This window comes from Pipistrellus kuhlii, unplaced genomic scaffold (genome assembly GCF_014108245.1).
Source record: "Pipistrellus kuhlii isolate mPipKuh1 unplaced genomic scaffold, mPipKuh1.p scaffold_m20_p_6, whole genome shotgun sequence".
NCBI lineage: Eukaryota > Metazoa > Chordata > Mammalia > Chiroptera > Vespertilionidae > Pipistrellus > Pipistrellus kuhlii.
The window spans coordinates 35614151-35627126 of record NW_023425562.1 but is presented as its reverse complement, the minus strand read 5'-3'; the positions used below and the strand labels follow the sequence as shown (position 1 = coordinate 35627126).

General features: G+C 38.0%; 1 protein-coding gene across 5 annotated transcripts in view; it reads left to right on the top strand.

The window, feature by feature from the left end:
• ATP9B (ATPase phospholipid transporting 9B (putative)) overlaps positions 1–12976 on the top strand; it is a 138427-nt gene that overhangs the window by 5937 nt on the left and 119514 nt on the right. For 3 of the 5 annotated variants that reach the window (XM_036417788.2, XM_036417786.2, XM_036417787.2), the window contains exon 2: positions 4548–4721. In XM_036417788.2, the coding sequence (XP_036273681.1) occupies positions 4548–4721 (174 nt within the window). Of the gene's footprint in view, positions 1–4547; positions 4722–5831; positions 5882–12976 lie in introns of those variants that run through there. The other 2 variants (XM_036417790.2, XM_036417791.2) reach the window with 2 other exon arrangements.

Sequence of the window (12976 nt, the reverse complement as noted above, 5' to 3'; positions counted from 1 at the left end):
GAAGTCTGCTGTCATTCGAATTGGTGTTCTCCTGTAGGTAATGTGTCCTCTCTCTCTTTGGCTGCTTTCAAGTTTTTTCTTTGTCTTTAGTTTCCAGAAATTTAATTATGATGTATCTCAGTGTAGATTTCTTTAGGTTGATGTTGTTTGGCATTCCTTAAGCTTCTTGAACCTGTTGGCTTTTTGTTTCACCAAATTTAGGGAGTTTTCAGCTATTATTCCTTCATTTCCATTGTTAATCCTCTCCTTTCAGAATTCCAGTGCTATGAAAGTTGGATCTTTTGTTAGTGTTTCATAATTTCCTTAGGCTGTCCCCCCCAGTCTCTTTTCTCTGTATTGTTCAGATTGTGTAAATTCTGTTTATTTGTTCTCAAAGTTCCTTAATTCATTCCCTGTCATCTTCACTCTACTGTTGATTCCACCCAGTGATATTTACTTTTTAGTATTGTATTTTTTAGTTTTATAATTTCTGTTTGTTTCAAAAGAATCTGTAATTGATTGTTAAAGCACTTTTATGTTTTCAGCTTAAAATGCTGTAACAGAATTTCACTGTCTAAATTAATCTTATTTTTTTGGCATCAGTTGATTGTCTTTTCTGATTCACATTGTGAGTGTTTTGGTTTTTGGTATGACTGAAGGTTTTCAATTGTATCCTGGATATTTTGTCAGTAATGTTAGGAGAATGTGAGTCTTATTAATATCTTTTCTAATAGGATTCCTTTGTAGTCAAAGAACATATTTCATGTGATTTCACTTGTAAATATGGTGTAGTTTGTTTTGTGACCCAGGATATGGTCTAAATTGATAAGAATTCAAAAGTCCTTTGAAATAAAGAGTATTATGTTGTTGTTTGGTGAAATATTCTGAAATATTGATTAGGTCCTGTTAGTTAATGGCATTGTGTTCTTCTGTCTTACTGGTTTACTGTCTGGTTGCTTTATCAGTTGTTTAGAGTAGGATGCTGAGGTCTCTAATTGTAATTGTGAATTTGTCTGTTTCTCCTTTTAGTTTATCAGTTTTTGCTCACTTGTTTTGCAGGTCTGTCATTTGGTACATACATATTTGGGATTGCTTTGTGTTCTTGAAGGACTGACAAGGACACCACAATTTCCCTGTCTGCCTCTTGTAATAATTTTGCTCTGAAGTTTATATTTTCTGACATTGTTATAACCATTCCTGCTTTGTTTTGATTAATGTTGGCATATAATTTTCTACCTTTTTACTCATAATCTACTTACCTTAAAAGTGTGTTTTTTGTAGTTGTGATATGCTTAGTTTATATTTTTTTATCCCTCTCCCTTTTTTTCTCTAAAAATCAATAAAAAACATATTAAAAAGGAGATCATTTTCTGTTAGGTATGTGAGGCATGAGTTTCTCTTTTGCATTGTGATGGCATGAGTTAAATGTAAGATATTTATTAATTTGATTTTTTTATTCCTTTTTTATGGTACCTGAGTCATTCAAATTATCTTGCATGTGTGACTGAAGAGTGACACTGAACATGATTTTGTTTGCCGGTGTCTGTTGCACATCTCCTTGCTTCTCTTTGTAGTGTGGCTCTTGGCCCTGCCTAGAGGTATTTGCAGTGTTATAATAGTTAAACTTTAGTATTTAAAAGAGATTCATGCTGAGAACAGATGTCTGTTGTCTGGTTATCTCTAAAATATTTATTGGTAGAGGAAAACACATTTTTGAGTGCTTGTTTTCTCATTCTGAGGGTCTACACAATTTTCTTGATAATTTTTATAACTATGATGAAGATCTAAAAATATCTTACTAGTTGTAAAGGTGAAACTTTTCTTCTGCTCTGATGGTTTGCCATTGAAAAGCTTTTTTAAAGTACTGAATGATTTTTTAAGACAGTGTTCATCAAAGTGCCCAGGCCCAGGATACCTCAAAATCAGAGACATATCCTAAGATTTATAAAATTTTCTTTAAGGTGTGTCTTTAGTTCACTCAAGTTATGGCATTGTTTAGGCCTGCCAGAATAGAAATGTTTCACTTTTTTTCTACTACTGACAGTGTGCTCATGTGGATAGAGTTGGTAATTGGAAACATCAGAGTTTTAGGCAACTGTCTTGTGCTAACTGGCCCAAATATCTTTAAATTTCTGATTGGTATAATATTAGATATTGCTCCATTAACTCAAGTTTAGAGGTTTGCCTCAATGAAATTAGTATTTAAGTTTCTTACAGAATATTTTTGAAGAGGAGGCAATAGCTCCAAGGTTACTGTGTGCACAATTCACATGGGAACCCCTCTCAGTTTGAGGGGCTGACTGACTCTTGTTCTTGTTGATTTCTCTACTAAGGTCAAACCCTGTTTTTCAGGCAGTTTCTTTCTTTCTTTACCTACTCTTCAATTGGTTAGCTCCTCTGCTGCTATGGGAGGGAGAGTTCCAGTTTCTCTGGTAGTTCATATGGTTTTGCTACTTATTCATGACTCATCAGTGACATAATTGAACTTTGAAGCCATATTTGATAAAGAAAACAAACATTTCCTTTTAGCACTTTTGTTTTTTGCTTTACTATCATGCAGGCAAATGGGGAATTATTTATTTTTCTTAAAGAAAACTTAAGCATTAGATATATATTAAATGTATTCTCCCTTATATATTAATTTACTTCTCAGAAATGTTTCTCATCACAATGGAAACAAAGTTGTTAGATATTTAAGATAAAAATGTGACTATAAGCTAGTTATTATATTGACCTACTTACACTTAGATACACATAAATTATGCGCCTCCCAGTACTTCAGTGTTTTGTTAACAATTCCTAAATTTTTTAAAACCTTTGCCAGCAGTTAGGGTAGCTGTCTTCATTTCTTATATGGCAGTACTCTTGGGTTCATTCTGTTGTCTTTGTTCACATAGTTTTTGTCTTAAAATGTTTTCAGAATTATACTTAATTGCTGGAAAGGTTGATTTTTCTTGAGTGACAAACCAATTAAGTGTGTATGACACCAGGCAACAAAGACACTTAAGATTCTCTGCTTAGCCCATCTATGAAAAAATACATTATTCATCATCTTATTGTTTTTAAATACTGAAGTAAAATCTTCGATACAGTAGGAAAATTGCTTTGGAAATGGGATAAAGTGCTGGTCAGTGGAAAGGCTCTGTTTCTGAAGGCCAGGTTACTAACCGTGATGTTGCTCATACTCAGCATCTTTTAGACACACTGGGCTGCTTTTCAGCATTGAGATGAATAAGATTGTGATTTTCCCTAATGCATCACAGTAATTGGAAGAACTTAATGAAAAAGACTGAAAGTCTCATGCATATATATATATATATATATATATATATATATATATATATATTACTAGAGGCCTGGTGCACGAATTCGTCCACAGGTGGGGGGTCCCTCTGGGTGGCCTGCAGGGATTGGGCCAAAACCCTCAGTCCAGTACTGCCTGCCGCTTCCACTCATCCCAGCCCCACTATGCCTGTTGTGGGCTTATGCCCAATGAATCCCGATCAGGAGGCTCGAGCTGCCACAGCAGTGCTTGCCAGCCATGAGCCCTGCGTCTGGCACCCTCCCAAGAGGAGTGGCCTGTGGGATCGGCCTGAAACCTACTCTGACATCCTTCAGGGGTCCCAGATTGCAAGAGGGTGCAGGCCAAGCTGAGGGACCCCATTGGTTCACGATTGGGCCAAGGAGGGCTCCAGGGCATGTTCGGCCTATCTTGCTCAGTCCCAATTGGCCAGACCCCAGCAGTAAGCTAATCTACTAGTTGGAGCATCTGCCCCCTGCTTTTCAGTGCACATCATAGTGACTTGTGGACCAGTTTACTGTCTTCCCCCTGGTGGTCAGTGCACATTATAGCAAGCAGTTGAGCAACCTTAGCATATTATTAGCATATTGCATTTTGATTGGTCAGTTCTGCCGTTTGGTCTATTTGCATATTACCCTTTTTTTTATAGAGGGTAATATATTTAAATGATGTTTTGAACTTTATATTTTGTACAAATATTCATTTCCTCAATATGTTTTTAAAGAAGTCATGTTATACAGAGAATAAGAAAAAAGGAATTTTTAAAAGGAAACATTCTGTTTTAGGCCTGTACACAGATCATATAATTTTTTGCCTAAATTATCTAAAATGATTACTACTGTGATCAAGCTATTCTATAATGGGATTGGTATTAACTGGAGTTGTTTGTGGAGAATTGTGTGAAGAGACCAGAATGGGGCTCATTTTGATTGGTGCATTGATGTGTTCAAAGGAGGAGTGCAAATAAGTGACTGCATTGTTTTCTAACAAACTTTTTTTCAGCAAAAGGTCTTCTACTTTATTGTTTTTAGTGATAATATGGTATCAAGTCTAATCATCAATATTAAAGTTTTCACATACTTTTTTGGGTATACTTTTAAGCAGCACAGCTTGGTGATCATCTTTGTAGATGAATCTTAGATACATTTAAAGTTTTTATGAGATAGTCAGAATTGATGGTTAAAGTTTATTTACGTTACTAAAAAAAGAAAGTTTTTCTAATGCATCTTCACAAATTCTTCTCTGGTCTGTTCTTATCTTTAACCAGGTACCAGCTGGAAGATGAGTCTGCCCATTTGGATGAAATGCCACTAATGATGTCTGAAGAAGGCTTTGAGAATGATGAGAGTGATTACCACACTTTGCCACGCGCCAGGGTCATGCGGAGAAGACGAGGGCTGGGGTGGTTCATCTGTGGAGGGTGGAAGTTCCTCTGCACCAGGTGTGTGGCCCCTGGCACCTAATTTTCTGTGCACCAAGCTGCATTGTTACATTACACATAAGATTAGTTTTTACCATATTTATTTTTAAGCTAGAGGCCTGGTGCATGGATTTGTGCACTGGTCGGGGGCAAGGCCTGCAGGGATCAGCCCGCTGTAGGAGCACCTCTCATCCTGGTCAGCCAAGCAGCACTTTCCATTGTGGGAGTGCACTGACCACCAGGAGGCAGCTCCTGCATTGAGTGCCCTCTGGTGGTCCGTGAGCATCATAGTGACTGGTCGACCAGTCATTCTGGTGGTTCTGCTGTTCAGTCACTGGGCTCTTATGTATATAAATATGTTTTTATTGATTTCAGAGAGAGAAAGGGAAATAGAGAAAGGGATAGGAATATCAATGATGAGAAAGAATCATTGATCAGCTGCCTACTGCATGCCCCACACTGGGAATTGAGCCCACTGCCAGGGCATGTGGATATTGAACCAAAGTCTCCTGGTTCATGCATCAACACTCAACCACTGAGCCATACTGGCCATACTTATCTTTTTAATCAAACTAAGGAAGTTGCTTTCTAAATGGTGTCATGGAGAGTATTAGTACATTAGTCAGAACCAAGCAGCACTGATCTAAAAGACATGAAAAACCAAGTTCACTTTTTTTTTTTTATTGATTTTTTTACAGAGAGGAAAGGAGAGGGATAGAGAGTTAGAAACATCGATGAGAGAGAATCATCGATCAGCTGCCTCTTGCACACCTCCCATTGGGGATGTGCCTGCAACCAAGGTACGTGCCCTTGACCAGAATCGAACTGGGGACCTTTCAGCCCGCAGGCCAGAGCTCTATCCACTGAGCCACACCGGTTTCGGCCCAAGTTCACTTTTTTTGTGAGATTATTATTTTTTTTTAGCAATTAAAAAATTGTTTTCAATTACAGTTTACATTCAATATTATTATGTATTAGTTTCAAGTGTACAGCATAGTGGTTAGAAAATGATGTACTTTACAGATGTTTTAATGTTTAAAAGAAGAAAATTTGTGATTTTGTAATTAATATGTGGTACAATTAGTTCTATTTCTATATTGATATTTATAAACTGTGCCCTTTCTTTTCCAGCTGTAATTGTACTCCCATTTCAAAAGATAGACATGGAATTTAATTACATGGTAGCTATGCATATTTCTTGACTTAAATGTTTTGGCTTGAAATAAGAGTTTTCTGTTCATTTAAACCAGAAAGAAATTAAGATAAGAACTTCTATATTTAAACTAGTCCACTGGTGGTTGAGGGAAACCGATGTTGTGTGTGACATGTATGAAAGCTGTGTAGAATTGGTATGTGAAAAGACCTTGTATGCCTTTGCCACTGACTGTACTGCATACCCCTGGGACAGGCAGGGCAGGATCTCAGAGACCATGCTGTCATAACTTGGGTTGAGTGTTTCAGATAAGTTACAGCTTTTACTCTTTTTGCTGTTCAAGGTTTGCAGTCAGTGCCTTCATTATGATCATTAACTTGCATCTCTTTGCCCATAAAAGGGATATAAATAATTGTAGAAACATCTTGTTCATCCTCCTCCTCTTCATTATCCTGTTAGATGTGTTCAAACAAATGTTTTTATACCTTATTTGATTTCTGGGTCACTCATGAAGTGGTATTCAAGCTGTATTCTGTGGAATCCTAGGGACTGAGGAATCCCTCAGGGATTGGAACCAGGAGGGGTGGCTGAGTAGGGTTTAGTCTCCTCACCAGCTTCTAGTTAAAATAGGCCTTATCTTCATCTTTACTGTATGTTATATGCTTTTCAGATGAAGAAGGAAATTTCATGGCCAAACAGTGTTTTAGAAATTGCTGACTTGTGATACTTATCTATCTATCTATCTATCTATCTATCTATCTATCTATCTATCTATCTATATAAAAGAGGTAATGTGCAAATTTGTCCAGGATGCCTTTATAATCATGACTGGCTCCAAGCCTTAACAGTCACAACCAGCGCAACTCGGAGCACGCCCCCAGCCCAGCAGACACACACGGGGGGGCCTCTGCGCCTGAGCTGCAGAGGAAATACCTTTTCTGATTGCTCATTGGCTAAGCTCCCTGCACACCGCCACTCACAGTGTTCTTGGTAACTTGGGTAATAAGAATCCACGAAGGTGTTCTAGGGTTCTTCCACCGCACTCCTGGAAGCGAAAACAAAGGTCCTGTGCTGGAGGGGTTAAGAAATGTCAGATCCTGCCCTAACCAGTTTTGCTCAGTGAATAGAGCCTCAGCTTGCTGACTGCAAGATCCGGGTTCAATTCTGATGAAGGGCATGTACCTAGATTACAGGCTCCTCCAGGGCTCATGCAGGAGGCAGCCAATCAAAGTATCCCTCTCACATTGATGTTTCTCTCTGTCTTTTCCTCTCTCTTCCACACACTCTAAAAATCTATGGAAACATATCCTCAAGTAAGGATTAAAAAAAAGAAAGAAAGAAATGTCATATCCTATGAAAGACACATCTTGAAAATGCCTAAAGAAAGTTGACATTTTTTTTGTTGTGAAGGGACTGGAGTCCATGTTGATGTAAACACCTTGGTGGCTATGGCTGCTGGCAGTGGAAGCAGTAGCAGGGTCATGGGGGTGGCGCCTTCCCCTGATCAGCATGGTCACCTCCCACAGAGGGAGGCCTAAGCCGTCAGTAGGACATCCTCTGAGGTCTCCCAGACTGTGAGAGGGGGCAGGCTGGGCTGAGGGACACCCCCACCCCAGTCCATGAATTTTGTGCAGTAGGCCTCTAGTTTAATAAGTTTATGGCTTAAAAGCCCAAAACATTTTCTGAGTTAAATAGCCAGTATTCCAGGAATGTTCTTTGTGGGTACATACTCATTTCTAGGGTTAATCTCTCTAACAGATGTAGAACTGTACAGATTTTTTTGTTTAATTGTTCTGTGTCAGTTGTGATGTTTGGTGCTTTTCAAGTGATTTATCTATTTTCAAATTTATATTTAAATTTCTCTGATCTAGTTAATTCATGAGGCTCTGCAGGGATGTCACCTTTTTTATTCCTAATATTAGTAATTTGTCTTTCTCCTTTTTTTCCATTAATCTTGATAAGAGATTGTCAGTTTTATTCTTTTCAGAGAACCAAATTTTTAGTGTTATCTTTGCTTTTGAAATTTTATCTTGAAATAAATTCAAACTAAAATCAATGCTGCTTTTTGTATTCACATACTCCCCACACACAATTCCCAGCCCTTACCCTTAATTGGAACATAGGCTCATTTGAGTGAGGAGGTGATGGGCCCAGATGAGGACTAACAAAATGGGGAAATTGGTCATGCTTTGGTAGAGATCATCAATAATTAACAAAAGGAAATCACTAACCATGCATTTGTATTGAACCCAGCATAATTTTATTACTGTTTGTCCATCAGCAGAGACCCTGAGCACTCAGAGCTGGCTGTCAAGAGGTGGGGGTCAGTGGAGCAGTGTTGGGCAGGGTGCATGGTACTTCCCATACTGCCCAATAGTTGCCAAGAATTACAGACTTTTAATGTTTTCAGTCTTCACAGTGCTGAATACACTTAAAATTATTTTTGTTTTTTTATAGTCTTTATTTTTACCAAATGGAACATATCTAAATTTTGGATTTTATTTGTGCCACATTTCTTTTTTTAAGGCAAATGTTAAGAGCATATTTGAAAATGTAAATTTTAGCAGCAGAAAAACTCTTAATAGATTCGATCATGCGGAAGAGCTATCTTAGCAGGTGTTAGTCTAAATCAGCGATTGCCAACTGGTGGTCTGAGGACCACTGATGGTCCATGAGGTCTAAAAGGTTGGTGACTGCTGATCAAAATGGCACGATGACCAGAGATGTTGTCACACTCTTCATGTTCAGTAGGCATCTGCTGTACCGAAAAACTGTTAAAAACTGCATCTTACAGAACAAATTGTATATTTAGCAACTTAGATCTTATTTTCTTTATTATAAATTTTTAGTTTTCAATATTTTCTGCTTTTTAATATCCTAAATATCAGGCATGATGAAATTTGATGTTCCTAATATTATTAGGTGATGGATCAAAGAGTAGAAGATACATGAAATTATTTAGTTTAATTGTAGGAGGGAATGTGGGTGAACATCGCAATAACGTAGATAGCAAATAATTAATGAGTTGTAAATATTTCAGGTAGATTGCAACTAATATTAATGAGTTGTAAATATTTCATTGTATCTCTGTAGACTCTGCAGGTAGTAAAATTTACTTTAGAATTCTTCTTCCGGGAACGAGTAGGCTTATTATTTGGCAAAAATTCCAACTCTGCCACATTGAAATACTTTTTATGCTGTCTGTCTTCAGAAACTGACTGTCCTTCCTGTGCAAAATTGTGAAGCACACGCAGACGTGTGTAGTTCAAGAGAATATGAGAGTTTTCTCACGAGATTTCCATTCCACTATTATCAAAAATCACTTCATCCCTAAAAAAGTGGAGTCCTGAATGGTGTTTTCATGTGAAGGAAGGGGATATCAAGTGCTGGGATTATTCCTAGTTCTAAATGGCCTCTACATGCTCTGTTAATCTGCCACACATTTGGGGTGCAGAAGCATAGGCATGGGAAAGTGTGGATCTTTTAAGAAGACCTGAGTACTGTGTTGCTTTCGGATTGGTAACCAAAGGGATCTGCTGGATATAGTAATGCCTAATTATTTCTTTTTTAAGGAGGCTCTCAATTTTGGGAGTTATTATGGCTAGTTAAAATTTTAGAAACAGGATATATACATATACATATATATGTCTATGCTTTATTTAATATTAGAGTGCCACTTTGATGATTGAAGGAGGCATTTGTGAAAAACTATACTCCTAAAATATTATAAGGAAAAAACATAATTTGTGCACTATTGGATTTAAGTTCAATTATATAAGGGGATTGATATATAAATGGAAAAGTGTCTTCTAAATCATTGACAATTTAGAAACTATTTAGCAGCAGAAAAACATTATTATGTAAAGTTCCTGGTTATTTTCTTTGAAGAACTTCTCTTTTTTCTCCCTCTCATTTATCAGTATTTGGCAACGTATTTTACTCACATTACTTTGCCCCTATTACCCTGTTTTAAAACCTTAAGCCTGTGTATTCATTTAATTTTTTGAAGTAGAGTGGGATTTGATCGTGGCTCCTTGACCATCACTGATTCTATCTTTTTTAAGGAAATAATTAGAAATAACATTTTTACTTGTTAATAGTTATTAGTAGCAAAGTGTTATGAATAATTGAGTTATATTTTAGAAGTCTAGGAATCTTAGTTTATTCTATATAGGGTTTTAGAGGAAAAAATTAATGAACTGTTGAATGTATGTGTTTCTAGCCCTTGGTATTTAATTTAGAATTTGAGACGTAAGGAGTTAGCAGGGGAGGAGCGTGGGGGATGGACAGGTAGTTGGGGGTGGATCAATTTCTTTTGCTAGTAAAGATGGTTTTACAGAGCTTTCTGCCTATAGAAGAATATGTTAATAACAGCACAAACTGTAAAATCTGCATTTCCTAACTTTTATATTTTTTCAAACATGTATTTTGCTTGTCCTCTATATCATCTTATGTTTGTCTGATTTTTGTTCATTAAACAATTAAATTAGGTAATTATGTGTTTCAGAACAAACATTTATATCTGAACACATTCCTAGACGAGTTTTGCTGTTTTGAAGTGCTTAGGGAAGCGTGTATCTCGTGTTGTACCTACCTGCTCAGTAGCTCTCCCTGTGACGATGGGAATAATCTAGACCTGAGATGTCCAGTATGATGGCCACTACCCCAGGTGGCTATTGAGCACTTGAAATATGGCTCAGGTGACTGAGGAACTGGACTTTTTATTTTACTTAATTTTACTTCCCATTAAAATGCCACATGTGTTAATGGCTGCTTTCTGGGAAGAGTAGGAATGTAGGCTTTTGTTGCAGAGTTGGTGTAAGGTTGGAGACCTTTGATTGTGACACTGGAGGCAGGACAGTGGCAGCAGAACTGCTGAGTGCTGAGGGTGGCAGCTGTGCAAGGGTTTCCCAATGTGCGGCTCTCCCCTCGCTAGTGCCTCTGAGACGAGGAAGCAAACAGACCAGGATCTCCGTAGTTAAATGTCTAGTGAGACTTGTTCCCGCTTATAAATTGTTCATTTATTATTATCTGTTGACTGTCTGCTGTTCTGTCTGATGCTGAGGACAGCAGCCTATGAATGAGCAGAAGCCACCCAACTGTTGTTAGGGAGCAGGGAGGACACAGCTAGGGGGTCAGCTCTGCCATCCCTCGGTGCTTGTCTTTGATGAATCATATCCCTTTGGCCTCCGGTTTTTTTCTATGTAAGATGTGGCATCTATGCAGTTAATGCGCAGCTATCTGAGATTCTGATTCAGTCCACAGTTTAAGAAAAAGTTCCGCCGAAACCAGTTTGGCTCAGTGGATAGAGTGTCAGCCTGCAGACTGAAAGGTCCTGGGTTCAATTTATATATATATATTATTGATTTTTCTTACAGAGAGGAAGAGAGAGGGATAGAGAGCTAGAAACATTGATGAGAGAGAATCATCGATCAGTTGCCTTTTGCACACCCCCTACTGGGGATGTGACCGCAACCAAGGTACCTGCCCTTGACTGGAATCGAACCCAGGACCTTTCAGTCCACAGGCCGAAGCTCTATCCACTGAGTCAAACCGGTTTTGGCAATAAAATATATTTTAAAAAAGGGGGAAAAAAAGAAAGAAAAAATCCCGTCATAACCTGGGTAACTTGGATGTGCCATGTGTGTAATGTAACTGTGGGGTTTTGTGCACAGGAACATGCATATAACAGGGTCTGAGATTGCACTGTGGAGTTGCTGCTGCAGAGCTGGGAAGGAGCCCTCCTGAGCACTTAGCTGTGGGGTCAAAACTCAGGAGAGACCTCTAGTGAGCAGCAGGGTGCATGGTGTCAGGAGGTGGTGGAGTTATAGAGAAAGGTGAGAAATAGTAGTTGGAAGCTTATTTCATTTTATTTGAAGCCTTTTTAAATTTTTGTTTAATTCAAGCATGAATAAGATCAATATTACCAGCATTTTGCCACAGTGTACTTGACTAGCACCCTCCCACCCAAAACCAGTAAAGTGGAATACTGTTTTGACAACCTTCAATCACTTTATTCATATCCTAATGTATACTGTTGGTGATTTGAACTTACATTGTATGTGTGGAGATGCCATCTGTTGTGATTTATCAATATTTTTAAAGTGATGGCAGACAATGGTAAGAAATTAGTCCTTGCAGAGTTGGGTTTTTCCTTACCTGCTCCAGTTGAAGCAGGAAGTGGGTGAGAAGGAGGGGTGTTTCTGAGCAAATTCCTTGGCTGGGCCACGAGATACCGAGATAGCCATGCTCCAATCCCTCTTCAGACTGAAGATTTTCTGAGCACAATCAAGAACTGGGCAGATAGAACAGTAGGGAGGTACTGATTTCAGTTTAAACACATTGATGTTCCCTGCTATAGGATGCCACCATTGATGATTATAAACACATCTGTTCTTAGCCTCTTTGATTCTAAAAATAATATGGTGTGACTGAAGTGACTGAGCTCTGCCACATGTACCCCGCCACGAAAAACCTGCAGTGACTTCAGGCTATGCTTACCTCACAATTTGCCAACCTCATTTTACAGCCACATCTTCTAAGGCTGCCATTGTCACACATATTTCACATTAGCTTTCGATCTTTGTTGTCACAAAGTTTACAATTCATGTGTTAAATACTGATTTACAGTTCTAATCCTGACTACATCTAAAAGATGAAGTTCTGCAAATTTGAATTAAACTGCACTGTTACTACTGACATTTAAATTCACAATTATTTCATTCTTAATAGAGATGAATTTGCTACTTTTTATCATTTTCTGAAGTATTTTTAAAAGGTTATCCACTGGAAACTTAATACTCCCCCTAAAAATAATGGTTGTGTGTCCAGGCAGGGGAAGTGCTCATGTTCCCAGAACCCTGGGAACTGGAGTGAGAACTGATTTAGAATTAAAGTGTTTTTTGCTAAGATGAAGATATCTGCATGGAAATATAGTCAAGCTTTCATTATCATTAAACCCTCTCAGTAATGTTAAATACTGAATTGAGCCATAGTGTTTATTTTACATTAATGCTAATAGAAAAGTCATCTTAAGAGAGGAAAAAATTGATTACATGGAGAGGAGGTCACATAGAACCACCGAGTGGTGTACTGAGTGTCACCAGTAACAGCGAACCTTTCC